This window comes from Geotrypetes seraphini, chromosome 5 (assembly GCF_902459505.1).
Source record: "Geotrypetes seraphini chromosome 5, aGeoSer1.1, whole genome shotgun sequence".
Taxonomy (NCBI): domain Eukaryota; kingdom Metazoa; phylum Chordata; class Amphibia; order Gymnophiona; family Dermophiidae; genus Geotrypetes; species Geotrypetes seraphini.
This window is the reverse complement of record NC_047088.1, coordinates 224,666,060-224,685,752: the sequence shown is the minus strand read 5'-3', so window position 1 is coordinate 224,685,752 and position 19,693 is coordinate 224,666,060. Positions and strand designations below refer to the sequence as shown.

At 47.7% G+C, this 19,693-nt stretch overlaps 1 protein-coding gene across 7 annotated transcripts in view; it reads right to left on the bottom strand.

Annotated features, from left to right (window-relative positions):
- ORC4 (origin recognition complex subunit 4) overlaps positions 1-19,693 on the bottom strand; it is a 115,465-nt gene that overhangs the window by 56,821 nt on the left and 38,951 nt on the right. For all 7 annotated transcript variants that reach the window (XM_033947321.1, XM_033947326.1, XM_033947323.1 and 4 more), the window contains 2 exons: positions 12,618-12,708; positions 2,703-2,778 (listed from right to left, as the gene is read on the bottom strand). In XM_033947321.1, coding sequence (XP_033803212.1) covers positions 2,703-2,778; positions 12,618-12,708 — 167 coding nt within the window. The remainder of the gene's footprint in view (positions 1-2,702; positions 2,779-12,617; positions 12,709-19,693) is intronic.

The window sequence follows — 19,693 nt, the reverse complement described above, 5'->3', positions numbered from 1 at the left end:
GTTGCTACATTTCCTGATTGCCTATTTTGAGTGTACGAACTAGTTCAATATGATAAACTTTTTTTTTAAGACTTGTCATTTAGGAGCCCTTGCATCACATTCAAGGGAAGACTACAAGGAGCTTCTTGAGCTCTGTTTATTTTTTCTTGGCAGCTGACTGGATGCAAATAAAGCAAAGCCATCATTTTGAGCACCCAGGCTTGGTAGTGTCATTGATCGCTAGTTCAGAATCGGCCAGAGAATTGGCCAACAGTGATCCAGCCAGTATTATCGACTATCTTTAGTGCATCCAAGCAAAAGAATCTTATATCATTCAGCTCATGTTTCTTATCCTCCCAGTGTGATTTTGTCTCTTGGTGTTGCTCTATAATGTGGGTTCTGACCATTCTTTTCTTCTTTCTGACATAGATGAGTTTGCATGGGCATATGATGGCATATATTATACACTATAGTAAAGTCCCCTAATGGGAAGAAAATCACAAATATTTATTATTATCTAAATATTCCCATATATATGAGAGAGAATGTTTAACACCAGTGATTAAACTATATTTAGGAAGAGACCTCAGTACCGGAGCCCACGCACAGTCGTTTTTCATAGACCGAAAAGTTCAGCGTGGTCACATGCTCCTTTGTTCCAATCATCGGTCTACTCCCCGCGTGTATTCTAACCTATATTCAAACTGTATCTATTTATTTTTAATCTTATATTTTTTTTATTTTTAATGAAACATTTTAATAATCCTTGTTTTAAAAATAATCATAGTTCCTTCAATATAATAAATCAGGTGTCTACACTCACTCAGTAGAGACCAAACTGACACTAACAATAGAGGCTGTCGCCATTTTGAGTGTTACTGAGACGGCTGATAATGTACTTTAAACAAGTAAGTAAGACCGTTTAGCCTTTAAAGTTTATAGGGGCTGACCTATTTTTAAGATTACCTCTAATATAAAAATTCTTTTGCTTTCTTTTGTAGTAGCTTGTTACACGGGAGAAATGGCCCTGAAGCAGTAGACAAACACTCAGGTCTACGAAACGCTGGCCACGTTGGTATCGCATGATATACAAGCGCTGCTAAAAAATGAAAGCTAAGTAATCCGGGTCCGCCCATCCCCACTTAATCTAAGGCCTGATTGGCCAATCAGACCTTAGACTTAGTAGGGATGGGCGGACCCGCTATGCCTAAGGCCTGATTGGTCCAGGCTTCTAGAGCCTGGGCCAATCAGGCCTTAGGCTTCAGCGGGATGGGCCGGGAAGGGGCGGGCCCGCCTCATTTCGACGAGGCGTGCCTGCTTGCTCGACGTGCAAGACCCATCTGTAAGAACAGGTTTGGTGGAGTGGGGGTTGTTAGCGCTGGGGGGGGGTGCGTCTTCGGGCAGGAGGGCTTGGGCACCCTCCTGCCAGCGACCGATATTGTCGGGGGAGGGGGCGGTTGGTAGTGTCGGGGAGGGGGGTGCGTCTTCGGGCAGGAGGGATTGGGCACCCTCCTGCCAGCGACCGATATTGTCGGGGGAGGGGCAGTCGGTAGTGTCGGGGAGGGGGGTGCGTCTTCGGGCAGGAGGGTTTGGGCACCCTCCTGCCAGTGATCGGTCAGGGGGCCACGGCCCGCTATACTTATCGCGGCAGAGAGATCCCTTGCCGCGATAAGTGTAGCGGGCCGTGTCTAATCTAACCCGATTCTCTAACCCGCGTCTGTAACATGGACGCCGGTTACAGAATCGGGGTTTAGTTTAGGCCGATTCTGAATAGGACGCCTCTCCCGGGCGTCCTATACAGAATCAGGGCCTAGGTGTCTTGCGGGCCTCGGTGTCTTGCGGGCCTCGCCTTCAATATAGGCGGCCTGCCTGGGGAGCATTTTTTTTTAAAAAACGTGCATCCCGATTGGCTGATTAGACAGCTGTAGGACGCCTACAGCTGCCTAAAATCGGGACGCACTTTTAGAGAATCTGGGCCTTTGTATTTACTGTGGAATAATGACAGTTACAATCAGTACTGAGAGTTGAACAATGCATAATAAAACATTAGGCCAACAATCCTATGTTCAGCTGTAAGTAACAGTATGAATTTTAACTTCTTTCCATGTGCATTTGCTCACAATTCAGGTTTAAATGGAAAATAAAATGCAAGTACAAAATTTAGACTAATGTATTAAATAAAAAAAATTGTTGCGTAAATGTTCACCAATAGGCTTATAATTTGGCACAATTAACAGTGATCAGATATAGAACAAAAATAGACTTGTGGAGATAATGTCTCATGAACTTAATTTTTTTGGACCCAACCCTAATTTCCACCCCCAACTTAACAAACAGTGTTAGAGCTAAGAGATATGAAGTATGGCAACCCTAGGACACCCAGTACAAATACGCTTCCAAGTAGCCAGTAGATCCCCCTCCTTTTGTAGCATCCAGAGCCCGAGTTCAATCTGGGAATCAAAAAGAATGCCCTCCCAAGGTAAAGGCTATCTAAAATGAATAAGACTTTTTTAACTTGAATTTATTAGCTTTTTGCTAAGCTGGAATCCAATTTACACTCAAGGTTATGTTGTAATATAAAACCAAAATCAGTACATATTAGACAATACTCAACACAAAATAAACACAATATTGTTAGTTTGCTGGTCTTTGCATGAAATAGCCTAGATAAAAATATCATTGTTATTATGCAGCAATACAAATCATTTCATTTCACTACTTACCATTCAGATGAACTTGCAGAACATTTTCTTTTACTTGCTTTATTTCTCTAAGTTCTTTCAAAACATCATTCAATAACTAGAGAAAACAAAACGGCAATTAACTTGCAAAAAACTTTAAAATGCAACTAAATATGTCAAACACTACAGGGCAGATCCTGTATAGGACACCAGTTTCAGCAGGCGCATAAGCGGCAGCTGAGAATTGCACACTGGCATTCTATACAGAATCGCATCTGGCCTAACCCTGCCTAATCACCCCGATTCTCTAACTGGTGACCATGTCACAGATGCCGGTTAGAGAATTGGGATGCCATCAGCTAAAAGTGACAAGGGAATCTCCCTGCCGCGATCAGCTAGCGGCAGTGGCAGGGATTATCCCCCCCACCCCCGAAAATGTCCGCAGCAGGACAGATGCCCACTCCCTCCTGCTGCCACCCCAAACCCCCCTTTGAAGTCCCTTGACAGGAGAGACACCCACTCTCTGCTGACAGCAGGCCCCCTGAACATATGAATCCCTAAACAGGACCCTTCCCCCTGATTCCCCTCCCAACCCCCAACTCCCCCCAACCCCTTTTTGTAGTAAGGCCAGCCGGAGGGATGCCTACTCCTTCCAGCCGTCAGGTCCACCTCTTCACAACGGCAGGCCTTCCCCTTCCCGGTACATCCTGGGATGTACTACTGGTCCAGGCCTTTTCTTGAATGCCGACTCTTAATGTGGACCTCAACATCCATTAACTATGATTTGAATTATTCTTCCTGATGTGCATCACATTGCATTTATCTAATTAAATTTCATCTGCCATTTGGATGCCCAGTCTTCCAATGTTCTACAGTTTTCCTGTAATTTTTCACAGTCCTCGTGTGTTTTGATAACTTTGAGTAGTTTTGTGACATCTGCAAATTTAATCACCTCACTTGTCTTTCCAATCTCCAGATCATTTTATAAATATGTTAAATAGCACAGGTCCCAATATGGATTCCTGGCACTCTACTATTTATCATCCTTCATTGAGAAAAAAAGGCCATTTAACCCTACCCTCGATTTTCTGTTCAATAACCAATTTCTAATCAACGACAGAACATTGCCTCCTATCCCACGACTATCTAGGTTTTAAAAAAAGCTTTCGACAAAGCTGACATTTTTAAAGAAGTTTTATTCCTTCAGAAAAGCACTAAAGTTCCCCCCCAATAAGGGTTTTTGGGGGACAGGAGGAGGTAGGGTTCTCCCCCTCCTCCTGATAGAGATCCTATGGGAATCTATGCCAGTCAGCCAAACACATGGGCCAAGGGGCAGTTGACCCTTCTAGATTCAACCAGATATAGGACCATGGTTTGATCACAGGAAGACAATACCAGCCATGCTCAACCATTAGGCTACAGGCAGTGGATTTTGCCCAGAAGTCAGGCCTGCTAAAAAAATATTCTACTGCAACAATCCAACATGAACCATTTGCTGCAGGCAGAAAAATAGACAATTCCAGGCTGTACTGCTCCTTACACAAATGTCATCACTGAAAACTTTAGCTTCTCCGTCTCCATCTGTTGGTAAGAGACCCTATTGGTCTAGACTGATGAAATACGATAAGAAATGTTTATTAGAGAATGACATGGTGACAACTGCAGCAAACCTGCAGAAATGGGGAAATATTTGGCTCATTTGCTGTGGGTTCAGGAAAGCAATGTTACTTACCGTAACAGTTGTTATCCAGGGACAGCAGGCAGCTATTCTCACTAGTGGGTGTTGTCATCCGACAGAGCCCCAATACGGACATCTTGCAAGCATGTCTTGCTTGAAGAAACTCAGAAGTTTCGAGATGCCCGCACCGCGCATGCGCCAGTGCCTTCCCGCCCGATGTACCGGGCGTGTCTCCTCAGTTCAGGTAGCTAGCCTGAGAAGCCAACCCAGGGGAGGTGGGTGGGACGTGAGAATAGCTGCCTGCTGTCCCTGGATAACAACTGTTACGGTAAGTAACATTGCTTTATCCCAGGACAAGCAGGCAGGTATTCTCACTAGTGGGTGACCTCCAAGCTAACCCCAATGGGATGGTGGGAGAGTTGGCAACTTAAGAGAACAAATTTTGTAACACTGTTTGGCCAAACTGTCCATCCCGTCTGGAGAAAGTATCCAGACAATAATGAGAGGTGAATGTGTGAACCGAGGACCAAGTGGCAGATTTACATATCTCCTCAATCGGTGTCGATCTGAGGAAGGCTACAGAGGCTGCCATTGCTCTGACCTTATGGGCTGTGACCTTACAGGGAAGGGATAATCCAGCCTGGGCATAGCAGGAAGAAATACAAGCCGCCATCCAGTTAGAGATGGTGCGCTTCGATACAGGTCGTCCCAACTTGTTCGGATCAAAGGAGACGAAAAGTTGAGGAGCAGTTCTGTGAGGCTTTGTGCGATCCAAGTAGAAAGCTAAAGCACGTTTACAGTCCAGAGTGTGCAAAGCAGCTTCCCCAGGATGAGAATGAGGCTTTGGAAAGAACACTGGAAGCACGATGGATTGGTTGATGTGAAATTCAGAGACCACTTTAGGCAGGAATTTAGGATGAGTACGAAGAACCACCTTGTCATGATGGAACACAGTGAACGGTGGATCCGCAACTAGGGCCTGAAGCTCACTGACCCGGCGAGCAGACGTGAGGGCCACCAGAAAAACCACCTTCCAGGTGAGATACTTAAGTGGAGCCTTGTTGAGTGGTTCAAACGGAGGCTTCATGAGATGAGACAGGACAACATTGAGATCCCAAACCACAGGAGGAGGTTTGATAGGAGGGTTGACATGAAAAAGACCTTTCATAAATCTGGAAACCACAGGATGAGCAGACAAAGGTTTCCCCTGTAGAGGCTGATGGAAAGCCGCAATAGCACTCAGGTGGACTCGTATGGAGGTAGATTTGAGACCAGACTGAGACAGGTGTAGAAGATAGTCCAATACAGAAGAAAGGGAAGCTCGTTGAGGTTCCGTGGCATTGGAAATACACCAGGAAGAGAATCTAGTCCATTTTTGGGAATAGCATTGTCGAGTAGCAGGCTTCCTGGAAGCCTCCAAGATCTCCCTCACTGCTTGAGAAAACTGGTGAGGAGTTATGTTGAAAGGAACCAAGCTGTCAGGTGGAGGGACTGCAGGTTGGGATGAAGTAGTGAACCTTGATGTTGAGTGAGTAGTGAAGGAAACACTGGAAGAAGTATTGGCTCCCTGCTGCTGAGTTGAAGTAGAAGGGAGAACCAAGGTTGTCTGGGCCACCGAGGAGCAATTAGAATCATGGTGGCATGGACTGATCTCAACTTGACCAGAGTCTTCTGAATGAGAGGAAATGGAGGGAACGCATATAGGAAGCGATTCCCCCAATCCAGAAGAATGGCGTCTGCCTCGAGGCGATGAGGAGTGTAGATCCTGGAGCAAAACTGAGGCAGCTTGAAGTTGTGGGGGGCTGCAAAGAGGTCTATCTGAGGCGTCCCCCACTGTGCAAAGACCTGATGAAGGGGCTTGGAATGGAGCGTCCATTCGTGAGGTTGGAGAAGACGACTCAATTTGTCTGCCAAGACATTGTCTGTCCCCTGAATGTAGACAGCCCTGAGGAAGGTGTTGTGGCGGACCGCCCAATCCCAGACTCGAAGAGCTTCCTGGCAAAGAGGAGCCGAGCCCGTGCCCCCTTGTTTGTTGACATAATACATGGCGACCTGATTGTCGGTGCGAATTAGGACCACCATGTCGTGAAGCAGATGTTGAAAAGCTTGAAGAGCATTGAAGATGGCTCTGAGCTCCAGAAGATTGATTTGATGGAGTCGTTCTGCACTGGTCCAGAACCCCTGAGTGCGAAGACCATCCAGATGAGCTCCCCATGCATAGTTCGATGAATCGGTGGTGAGAACTTTCTGGTGGGGAGGAGAGTGAAACAGTAAACCTCTGGATAGATTCGAAGAGGTCATCCACCAGAGAAGAGACTGCCGTAGAGCAGGAGTGACTACAATGTGGCGGGACAACGGGTCGGACACCTGAGTCCACTGAGATGCCAAGGTCCATTGAGGAATTCTGAGATGTAGTCTGGCAAAAGGCGTCACATGAACTGTGGATGCCATGTGACCCAAGAGGACCATCATGTGTCTCGCTGAGATGGACGGGCGAGAAGACACCGACTGGCAGAGTAGAAGAAGAGCATCCATGCGCTGAGGAGGAAGGAAAGCTCGAAGTTGGATGGTATCCAGGACCGCCCCGATGAAGGGGAGAGTCTGGGTGGGCTGAAGATGTGACTTGGGAAAGTTGATCTCGAAGCCCAAGTTCTGCAGAAAACAAATCGTAGTCAAGGTCGCCGAAATGACCTCTGGAGCCGACGGGGCCTTGATGAGCCAGTCGTCGAGGTATGGAAACACCTGGAGACCCATGTTCCGGAGTGCAGCGGCCACCACCACCAGACACTTCGTGAAGACTCTGGGCGAAGAGGAAAGGCCGAATGGAAGCACTCGATACTGCAGATGTAGATGTCCCACCCGAAATCTGAGGAACTTGCGGGAGGCTGGATGAATTGGGATGTGAGTGTAGGCCTCCTTGAGGTCCAGAGAGCATAACCAATCGTTCTGCTCGAGGAGGGGATAGAGAGAGGCAAGGGTCAGCATACGGAACCACTCCTTGACCAAAAACTTGTTGAGGACTCGAAGGTCCAAAATGGGCCGCAGATCGCCCGTCTTCTTCGGAACCAGGAAATACCGGGAGTAAAACCCTTGGTTTTGCTGATCTAACGGGACCGGCTCGATGGCCCGAAGCCGAAGCAAAGCCTGAGCCTCCTGGAGAAGAAGAGCGGTCTGCGTTAAGTTGGAAGGATACTCTCTTGGAGGGTGGTCCGGGGGGACCCGTTGGAAATGAAGAGAGTATCCCTCTCTTACGATGGTAAGGACCCAAAGGTCTGTGGTGATTGACTCCCATCGATGACAAAAATGACGGAGACGACCCCCTATGGGAAAAACAGGGGAAGACAGAACGTTGGTTATGCTCCCTGGAAGAGAGTCAAAAAGGCTGAGTAGCCTTGGGTGCAGCCGGCATCTGAGGCTTCTGCTGAGTCTTCTGGGGAGGCTGTCTCTTCGCAGGCTGTCTCGCAGGAGGAGTCTGCCTCGGTTGATAACGCCGCTGGTAGATTTGAGGCGGTCTAGAGGGATGAGACTGCTGAGGCTTCGGCTTAGGTCGCAGAATAGACTGAAAAGACTTCTCATGGTCCGAAAGCTTTTTAGTAACAGTCTCGATAGACTCATCGAACAGATCCGCTCCCGCACAAGGCACATTAGCAAGTCTGTCTTGGAGGTTCGGATCCATATCAATGGTGCGAAGCCACGCCAGGCGACGCATGGCGACCGAACAGGCCGCAGCACGTGCCGAGAGCTCGAAGGCATCGTAGGAGGATTGCATCAGCTGCAGCCACAACTGGGACAGGGTCGCCACCACCTCTTCAAACTGGAAACGAGCCTGAGCATCGATGAAAGGGATGAACTTGCGGAACACCGGCAAGAAGAAATCCAAATATGAAGAGAAGAAAAAATTGTAATTGAGCACTCGAGTCGCCATCATCGAGTTTTGATAGATACGTCTACCAAACTTGTCCATCGTTCTCCCCTCCCTGCCCGGAGGCACGGAAGCATAGACTTGGGAGGGATGAGAACGCTTGAGAGAAGACTCGACCAGAAGGGACTGATGAGAAAGTTGAGCTCCCTCAAACCCCTTGTGGTGAACGATGCGGTATCGAGCATCCAGTTTACTGGGAACTGCAGGCAAGGAATACGGTGTCTCAAAACAGCGCATGAAAGTCTGGTCCAGCAGCTTGTGTAGAGGAAGCTGAAGTGTCTCCGCCGGAGGGTGAGGTAAATGCATGGTGTCCAAATACTCTTTAGAATATTTGGACCCAGTGTCCAAAGTCACATCCAAGTCATCCGCCATCTGTCGGAGAAAGGATGAGAAAGACAGTTGGTCTGCCAAGGCCGGCCGACGAGATGGACTAGAAGACGTGGAAGCCTCCGGGTCCAGGGAGAGCTGAGATCGGCATGGAGAATAGGAGGTAGATGGTTCCTCATACTCTGGCCCCTCCGGCTGGGACACATCCGACGAGGAGTACCCCAAACGCTGGATCTTCTTCTGCGGAGACACCTCCGAATGACGTGAGGAGTGCCGAGAAGAGTGCCGAGATCGATGCCCCTCCCGGTGACGGGACGGAGAATGAGATCTTCTATGCATCGATTGATCCTTCGAAGCCTCAAAGGAATGGATAGGGCTCGATGCAGTGGATCGCAGAGGTGGCAGAGATGCGGATTCACGTAGCGCCACCCATGTCTGGTATGGAGTGCGGAAGAACTCCTCCTGCGATGCAGTATGCCCAGGACTACGATTATCAGGAGCCGCCCTAGCACCCTGTTGGCGTGGGGGTGTGATGGGCTCCAAAGGTGGCATCTCCGGAAGGGAAGCCCTCCTGGAGGATTCCGCCGCCCTCCGCCGATCCCCCTCGTCGAGTAGAGAGATCGAACGACGAGGAGGAGGGGGAGGGGGCGGACCGCCCTCTGAAACCGGGGTCGGAATCTCACCTTGAATGTTGGCGATAAGCCGGGGTCCCATAGTGCGCATAAGCTCGACAAACTGAGCTTCTAGCAGGGATCGAAGCGAAGCCGATATGGAGGGATCCGCACCGAAAGGGGGTCCTCCTGCACGGTCTTCGCGTTCCTTCGTGGCCAAGTGCTTCTGCTTGCTAGCTTTAGGCACTTTGATGACCACAGGAGGGACAGTGGAAGGCGGTACCTGAACCGAGGAGACGGAGGCAGGCGCCGATGCTGAACTCGAAGCTGAAGCCGGGGCAAACGATGCGGGCTTCACGATGCTCGATGCAGGAGTCGCAGATGTAGGTTTCGAATGGATCGGCGAAACCTCAACAGCCGTAGCAGCAGAGATGTCCTTGGCAGTCTCCATCTTGAACATCGACTCCCAGAGCAAGCAGCGCCGCTTAAACGAGCGCGCAGTGAGCGTGGAACAAGGCCGGCACGATTTCGGAACGTGTTCCGGACCAAGACACTGAAGGCAGCGTCGGTGTGGGTCCGTCAGCGAAATCGCACGCTGGCACTTGCTGCACTTTTTAAAACCGGTGATTGGTCGGGACATAGGCCGGAAAATCGACGCTGCAAGGTCGAAGGCGCTAGGCCGCAGCCACGAGGCCGGCCCGGCCGAACCGCCGGAAGAAATAATTTTAAGTTTTTTTTTTTTTTTAGAAAAATAAAGTAAAATTGAAATAAAGTCAAAGAAATAAATATAAACGCGGGTTAAGAAGGCAAAAAAACTGAAATTCAGTCAGCGCAGAATGAAGACAAACTTCTCAGCTCCGCGGAAAGAAAAGAACTGAGGAGACACGCCCAGTACATCGGGCGGGAAGGCACTGGCGCATGTGCGGTGCGGGCATCTCGAAACTTCTGAGTTTCTTCAAGCAAGACATGCTTGCAAGATGTCCGTATCGGGGCTCTGTCGGATGACATCACCCACTAGTGAGAATACCTGCCTGCTTGTCCTGGGATAACAAGGCTTTTCACCACCTTGTGGGAGCGGTAAAGGGCCTTGTTCCTGCAGTAAAGGATGACTGCAGCAAGTCACCTCCTTCCCCACCCAGCCAGCAGCCTCCCTCCTGATCATGGGTCCTGCAACACCAGCATACCCTGCCCCCTTTAAAAGCGACAAAAAAACCCCGTGACTCTCTTACCTGATCATCCCCTTTGCGCCTCCTGCCCTGGGCCTACCAACATTTAAGAAGCTTCAACAACCAAAGAGACAACATCTCATGCCTGCTCCGGGGCCTTCTTCAAACTGAATCCCTCCTGCTGGAAGTTATGTCGGAAGGAGGGACTCAACTGGAAGAAAGCCCCGGAGCAGGCACGAGACTTTGTCTCTTTGGTTACTGAAGCTTCTTAAACGCTGGAAGGCCCAGGGCAGGAGGTGCAAGGGGGGGTGGGGGTGTCGACCTGGTAGGGGAATCACAGGGTTTGTTTATTTTTTTCCACTTTTAAAAGGGGCAGGGTTTGCTGGAATTGCACAACCCGTGATTGTGAGGGAGGGAGGGTGCTGGACATGAGATGTGTGTGTGTGTGTGGGGGGTGGTGTTTCTGCCGCTGCACCTGCAAAGAAGAGAGGTGGTTGCTTGGGCTGCTGGACCCATGGGGAGGTGCTGACTGGCTGGTTCCAGAGCTGGAGCTGAAGGGATGGGAGACAGGTGATGGATCTTGTCTAGGGATTTGGGGGAGGGGGAAAAAAGAGGTGCTGGGCCCATGTGGTGCGGTGACTGGAGTTGAAGGAAGGAAGATGTGCCAGAGCTACACCTGGGCGCTGAATGAGGGGATAGAGGTGTTGGACCCATGGGAAGGGAGCTAGAGGGAAAAGACTGAGGTACAGGATCTGCAGGAAGAAGGAGAAGAGAAGGGAAAAAAAAAAGTTGAACCAAGGGGATGAAGGAAGGGTGACTGAAATATTGAACATAGTGGATCGAGAGAGGAAAGAGAGGGTGAGAGACAGATTGGTATAAGGGAGTAAGAGGGGAAAAGCTGGACACAGGGAGATATACAAAAAGAGGGGAGATGGTGGGCATGGATGGGAGCATAGGAACAGGGACAAAAAGGGGAAAGCTGTATGGGTGTGGTATATGGACACAGAGGGGTAATGCCAGGCATAGGAGGGTATATGGACATAGAGAGAAGATGGCTAGACATGGAGGAGAATTAAGAATGCAGAAGGAAAATGCTGGATTTGGGGGAGACATAGGGATATAGAGGAGTGGTACAGAACACAGGAGAAGGGGATCAAAAAATAGCAAGATGAAGGCAGGGAGATAGGCACAGGGGAAATACTAGAGAAGGGGAGATGCTGAACATGGGGAACAATACATACACAGAGATAGAATATGGATGGTGAGCATGGAGAAAGAAGAAATGACAAAACGGTCAGGAGACCCTGGCAACTGAGTTAAGAGAAGACAAAAGAAAACAGAGACCAGAGCCTGACACCAACATGATTAATAAAATGATGAGAAAACACAATGTAGAAAAAGTAATTTATTTTCTATTTTGTGATTAGAATATATCAGATTTGACATATGTATCCTGCTAGAGTTAGACATAACTGGAGACAGCAAAGCACAAGCCATGTTTCTTTAGCTTCCAGCTAGCTTAGGGTTCTCTCTGAACAGGGGGCAGTTGCCCTAGTTGCACTCCCCTAACACTATCACTGCCATGACTGAAGTATTCTGTTAGCTTGATTTTTCTGAGTAACATTCTGTAGTAATTTAGCTCGTTCAGTTTTCGGAATAGTGAAGGGGATATTTGTGAGGGGGAAAGGAGACAAGCGGTTTCGCTGATTCTAGCTCTGTATTTTTTGAGATTTATAAAATGACAATGTACAGAATATTGTTTCTTTTAATACTTTAATAAAATAAGTTTAATATAAAATCATAACTTTTCGAGGCTTGTCTGGCATGGATCAGATTGTTTGCAGGGACTGAGCTTGAGTTTTGCAGGGACAAATTTTGGCTCTCCGTTATTCTCTAATGTGTGTTAAGTATTTTGAGTTAACTAGTTTTCCATTTGGATGACCAAAAGCACAATCTATTACTTATATAAATCAAATCAATTTCTTCCGAGAAGGATGCTGCATTTTTATTTAAACATTTGCCAAAAAGGTTGCTGAGGTTCGTCATGCATTTTAGAATTAACTAGCAGCCATCTACAAAAAAAAGGCAGAAAATGTGTATAACTCATCTAATTCCCCTCCCCCAGATATTGAACATGAAATCCAACAGTTATAGCAATTTTTGAGAGGAAAGTTATAAATAAAACAAAAATAGAAACAAATCCAAACATTTAATAGAAACAAATGTTAGTAGAGTTGTTTTTTTTCCCTTTACCATACTCTTTCCAGATCCTCTGGGCCCAATAATTAGTGCAGAATTACTCTCTCCATGAACAGCTGTACGCTTCAGCAGTTCAACTAGGTGCCTGAAATGACAATGACAGGAAGGTAAGTCCTCAAAAAAAGGTTCAATAATAGGAAGATAAGTCCTCAAAAAAGGTGCACTGTACATTTTGGAATTTATATGCCCCTTTGAATTCAAAGATGACTAAAATAGGACAAGAATGCTACAACTGACCAGCAAACATTATCCTTCCCGGTCTACTTACCATATATACTCAAATAAAAGCTGAGATTGGAGGTCTTGGCTTATATTTGGTTCAGCACTCATCCATCCCCTCCAGGACCTGTTGAATGCCTCTGCTGGGCCTGCTGTAAGACTTAGTGGTCCAGTGGTGGGCTAGGACAAGAGGCATCCCTCCCGTCACCTCACCCAGCTGACTGTGACAACGTTTACCTCCTTCCTGCCTCCACGCATACCTTTCAAATCTCTGGTGGTCCAGAAGTAAACCAGGGCAGAAGCGATCTTCCAGCACTCCAGCCCCATGCAGAGCCGCTAACTGTATGGCTGACGCGAGTTTTCACGAGTCCTACGAGAACTCGTAGCAACCATTCCGGTAGCATCTTAGCATGGGGCAGGAGAGCAGGAAGATCGCTCCTGCCCAGTTTACTTCTGGACCAGTAGGGCTTTGAAAGGTATGCATGGGAGGCGGGAAGGAGGTAAAAGTTGTCACAGTCAGCTGGGACAGGTGGTGGGAGGGATCCTTCCTGTCCCGACCCACCGCTGGAGCACCAGGTCTTACAGCATGCCCGGTGAAGGCCTGCAAAGCATCAGGAGGAAGGGATGGAGAGGGGACAGGGTATTGGGAAGGAAGGGGAGACAGTTCGTAGAGCCTGGCAGGGCAGAAATGTGTGTGTATGTGTGTGTGGGGGGGGGGGAGGGGGGAAGACGAGACAGTTTGCACAGCCTGGCAGGGTAGGGGAGAGAGGGAGAGGGGGTAGGTGTAGAGCCTAGCAGGGCTGGGCACTCAAATATTAATCCCTCTGTTTATATTCAAGTCAACCTTTTTTCTTCCTTTTTGGGGAGAAAAAGGTTACTTCTGTTTATATTTGAGTATACAAGGGAAAAGCAATAGACCCAGAAAGCCAGCTATATCTGGGTATATTTGGTTATTCTGGAAGCAATGAATATTGAGGGCCGGGATAGCTAATCAGAACTATCTAATTAAAGCTTAAGTTGGGTTCCATATATGGCTGAACTAATATTAAGCAGGTAAACTGGAAATGTGTACAAGGTTATAAAATTAAACTAACCAAATAATCAACCCATTGGAGTATTAGCTTCATTATTATTTTTTATTTTACATCTGTCTCCAGTGTAGCTGATGTCAGGCAGACTTCTACAGTCTGTTCTTGTATATGGCAAAATGGATCAGGAGCAGGTATGTGTACTTTATACTACATTCATATCATCCCAGTACAGATATTGCCCATATTATAGTGGAACTTAGCAAATTGATAATTATTGGACTGTAGGTTCAATATAGCCTTGATGATGAATGTGACTGTTGGGCAGACCGGATGGACCACGCAAGTCTTTATCTGCCGTCATTTACTATGCTATCTTTTAGACTTTTTAAAAAAGCAATCTGAACGGAGGAGCTCTGCAAACTTAAACAGGAATTGAATACAATTAAAGCAGCTTCCATCACTCCACAAAATCATATCAACTTACCACCTCTACCTTAAAGAATAAAACAGCCCAGGAATAAATGGATCACAGTAGGGCTCAGGAAGACTGCGACATGTAACACAGAAACATCCACCTTAACTAATATTACCTTTACAAAATTCCTTCGCTCCACTAGTGCACTGCAATACTCAAGAAAACAGAAGGGAGGTGGGACTGAAACCAATGAAGGCAACTCAAGAGAACAAGTGCACCCTAAGCACAAATAAAAAAGCCAAAAACAGAAAACTATTACTGTTGGGAGATTCCATCATCAGAGGCATTAACCTTGGAACACAAGGCGAGGAGAACAAAATAATGAAATGTCTTCCAGGATCCTCAGCTACCAGGAGTTCCAGGCAAATACTGACTATAATTAAGGAAGAAACTAAGAATTTTAACACTGATGTTATCCATCTGGGAACAAATGACCTGGCCAACAACTCCACACTTGCAGCACAGAAAGCTTTTCGAGAGCTTGGTGAGGGCTTGAAACCTTTTGTAAAGACTTTAGCTTTTTCTGAAATACTGCCTGCATTTGGAAAGGGAGAACAAAGAGTGAAAAACACAGAGGACTTTAATAGATGGCTCAAAGCCTGGTGTCATCAAGAAGGCTTCAGGTACATAGGAGGATGGGGAAATACATGAAGGACAATAAGCTATATTGCACTGATGGGCTACATATTACTACAGCAGGAAAAAGAAACCTTGCAGAGAAATTTAGACAATATGTTTCTAGGCATTTAAACCAGAAGGTGGGGGTGGTGTATGTATGAAGGACAATTATAGAGACCACCCTAGACAAAAGAAAAGATGTGGATAGTAGTAAAGATTGCAACATAAACAAATATCAGCAACTCATTTCTTAGCATTGCAACGGAAAGTGAAACTAAACAAAAATCTATATGAAAAGGGAGATTACCGCTGGAAAGCGATGACCACAAATGCTCGCAGTCTAAGCAACAAAGTTCATGATCTGCAAGCCCTGATGTTAAAAGAAGATTTAGATATTGTCACTATCACAGAGACATGGTTCTGTGAATCACATGGATGGGATGCAAACATACCGGGATATAATCTTTTTAGGAAGGACAAAGATGGTCAAAAAGGTGTACAGATCAATATCCAAGCGACAGAAATGCAAGGAACATAGGGAGAGGAAGAAGCAATATGGATCGCTCTGAAAAGAGAAGATGAAACTTCTATCTACGTGGGTGTAGTCTACAGACCTCCGACTCAAACGCATCAATTTGATAAGGATCTGATTGTGGATATCCAAAAGTTTGGAAGGAAAGAGGAGGTGCTGCTGTTGGGAGATTTCAACCTGCCGGATGTGGACTGGAATGTTCCGTCTGCAGAATCGGAAAGAAGTAGGGAGATTGTGGATGCCTTTCAAGAGGCTCTGCTCAGACAAATGGTGACGGAACCCACAAGGGAAAAAGCGATATTGGATCTGGTCCTCACAAATAGAGAGAGTATCTCTAATGTTCGAGTGGGTGCTCAACTAGGAAGTAGCGATCATCAAACGGTAGAAGGAAGGTGTTGATGCCCCTGTACAGGTCATTAGTAAGGTCCCACTTGGAGTATTGTGTTCAGTTTTGGAAACCGTATCTGGCGAAGGACGTAAGAAGACTTGAAGCGGTCCAGAGGAGGGCAACAAAAATGATAGGAGGCTTGTACCAGAAGACGTATGTGGAGGGACTGGAAACCCTGAATATGTATACCATAGAGGAAAGGAGGGACAGGGGAGATTTGATTCAGATGTTCAAATATTTGAAGGGTATTAACATAGAACAAAATCTTTTCCAAAGAAAGGAAAATGGTAAAACCAGAGAACATAATTTGAGGTTGAGGGATGGTAGATTCAAGAGCAATGTTAGGAAATTCTACTTTACGGAGAGGGTGGTGGATGCCTGGAATGCGCTCCCAAGAGAGGTGGTGGAGAGGAAAACGGTGACTGAGTTCAAAGAAGCGTGGGATGAACACAGAGGAACTAGAATCAGAAAATAATATTAAATATTGAACCAAGTCCAGTACTGGGCAGACTTGCACGGTCTGTGTCTGTATATGGCCGTTTGGGGGATGATGGGCTGGAGAAGGCTTCAATGGCTGGGAGGGTTTAGATGGGATGGAGTAGGTTTTAACGGAGATTTCAGCAGTTGGAACCCAAGCATAGTATCGGGTAGAGCTTTGGATTCTTGCCCAGAAATAGCTAAGAAGAAAAAAAATTTAAATTGAATCAAGTTGGGCAGAAGGATGGACTATTCAGGTCTATCTGCCGTCATCTACTATGTTACTATTTTTTCAGTAATGACACACACACACAAAAAAAGTTACCCATTTTCATTCATCGAAGTTCAAACTAAAATGTCTCAACTATAACCAAGTTTTATACCTTCAAGAGAGAAACCAGAATAAAAAGGAAGAAGGGAAAAAAAAGGGAATTTATTCTCTCTCTCATTTCAACAACATTTAAACAGAGATAGGCTTATATGTAATTTAAAACAGTTAGATATTAACATCTAGATATTTACTAACTGATGCTACTGTTTTGGTATTGTAAATGCATGCTCCGTGATGGACCTATTTTATGCAGTGGGACTGTCATCTCCAGCAAAACTGATCTAATAACCTACTGCCCTCTAAAATAGAATTCAATTAGGATTGTAAGCTCTTCCGAGGAGTGACTGTCTATAAATGCCAAAATGTACAGAGTTGCGTATGCCTTTCAGCGCTATATAGGTGATAAGAAGTACATAAGAACATAAGAACATAAGAAGTTGCCTCCGCTGAGGCAGACCAGAGGTCCATCTCGCCCAGCGGTCCGCTCCCGCGGCGGCCCATCAGGCCCATTGCCTGAGCAATGGTCCCAGACTATCCCTATAACCTACCGCTACTCTTATCTGTACCCTTCAATTCCTTTATCCTCTAGGAACCTATCCAAACCTTCTTTGAAGCCTTGTAACGTGCTCCGGCCTATCACAGCCTCCGGGAGCGCGTTCCATGTGTCCACCACCCTCTGGGTGAAAAAGAACTTTCTGGCATTTGTTTTAAACCTGTCTCCTTTTAATTTTTCCGAGTGCCCCCTTGTACTTGTGGTTCCCCGTAATCTGAAAAATCTGTCCCTGTCTACTTTTTCTATACCCTTCAGGATCTTGAAGGTTTCTATCATGTCTCCTCTAAGTCTCCGCTTTTCCAGGGAGAACAGCCCCAGCTTTTTCAGTCTGTCAGTATATGAGAGGTTTTCCATACCTCTTATCAGTTTAGTTGCTCTTCTCTGGACTCCCTCAAGTACCGCCATGTCCTTTTTGAGGTACGGCGACCAATATTGGACACAGTACTCCAGATGCGGTCGCACCATTGCACGATACAGTGGCAGGATGACCTCCTTTGTCCTGGTCGTGATACCCTTCTTAATGATACCCAACATTTTGTTTGCTTTTCTTGAGGCTGTGGCGCACTGTGCCGACGCCTTTAAAGACGTGTCCACCATCACTCCCAGGTCTCTTTCAAGGTTACTTACCCCTAGCAGTGATCCTCCCATTTTGTAGCTGAACATCGGGTTCTTTTTCCCTACATGCATGACCTTGCATTTCCCTACATTAAAGTTCATTTGCCATTTTTTGGCCCATTCTTCTAGCGTCGTTAGGTCCCTTTGCAGATCTTCGCAGTCTTCCATGGTTTCAACCCTGCGGTAGAGTTTGGTGTCATCCGCAAATTTAATAACTTCGCAATTTGTTCCCGCCTCCAGGTCATTAATAAATACAGTGGTGCCTCACACAACGAACTTAATTGGTTCCAGGAGCAAGTTTGTTATGCGAAACGTTCGTTATGTGAAACGCGTTTTCCCATAAGAATACATGTAAAAAAAAATAATTCGTTCTGCAGCATAAAATATGCTAAGATGACATAAAAAAAGATAAATTTTTGGTTATTATTTTTATTTAGATACATCTAAAAACATAATTGTTTTTTAAAACAACACACATTTTTTAAATTTAAAGACAGACTAAGTAGAGTCTAATTTTACAGTGAGAGAGGGCAGAGTCTCAGCGGCAAAAACTGGGACTTAACTGTTCATTTTTTTTTTTTTTTCTACCGTGTTTCCCCGATGATAAGGCAGGGCCATCAAATAAGACAGCCCCCCCTTTTTAGAAAAAAATGTAAAATAAGGCACCCCCCCGCAAATAAGCCACCCACCGATACCTGCGCTTACCCGAATCGGGTGGTACGGTGGGTGACTCCGTGTGGTCCCTGGCACCCCCGACACGATCGAGGCAAGAGGGAGCTCAAGCCCTCTTGCCCCCCCGACTCCCCGACACGATCGGGGCAAGAGGGAGCCCAAGCCCTCTTGCCCCCCCCCCCGACTCCCCGACACGATCGGGGCAAGAGGGAGCCCAAGCCCTCTTGCCCCCCGACTCCCCGACACGATCGGGGCAAGAGGGAGCCCAAGCCCTCTTGCCCCCCCGACTCCCCGACACGATCGGGGCAAGAGGGAGCCCAAGCCCTCTTGCCCCCCCGACTCCCCGACACGATCGGGGCAAGAGGGAGCCCAAGCCCTCTTGCCCCGCCGATTCCCCAACTCCCCGACAATATCGGGCCAGGAGGGCGCCCAAGTCCTCCTGGCCCCGGCGACCCCCCAACCCCACCCTGCACTACATTACGGGCAGGAGGGATCCCAGGCCCTCCTGCCCTCGACGCAAACCCCCCCTCCCCCCAACGACCGCCCCCCCCAAGAACCTCCGATCGCCCCCCCAGCCGACCCGCGACCCCCCTGGCCGACCCCCACGACACCCCCAACCCCCTTCCCCGTACCTTTCTGTAGTTGGCCGGACAGACGGGAGCCAAACCCGCCTGTCCGGCAGGCAGCCAACGACGGAATGAGGCCGGATTGGCCCATCCGTCCCAAAGCTCCGCCTACTGGTGGGGCCTAAGGCGCCTGGGCCAATCAGAATAGGCCCGGGAGCCTTAGGTCCCTCCTGGGGGCAGGGCCTGAGGCACATGGTCGGGTTGGGCCCATGTGCCTCAGGCCCCGCCCCCAGGAGGGACCTAAGGCTCCCGGGCCTATTCTGATTGGCCCAGGCGCCTTAGGCCCCACCAGTAGGCGGAGCTTTGGGACGGATGGGCCAATCCGGCCTCATTCCGTCGTTGGCTGCCTGCCGGACAGGCGGGTTTGGCTCCCGTCTGTCCGGCCAACTACAGAAAGGTACGGGGAAGGGGGTTGGGGGTGTCGTGGGGGTCGGCCAGGGGGGTCGCGGGTCGGCTGGGGGGGCGGTCGTTGGGGGGAGGGAGGTTTGCGTCGAGGGCAGGAGGGCCTGGGATCCCTCCTGCCCGTAATGTAG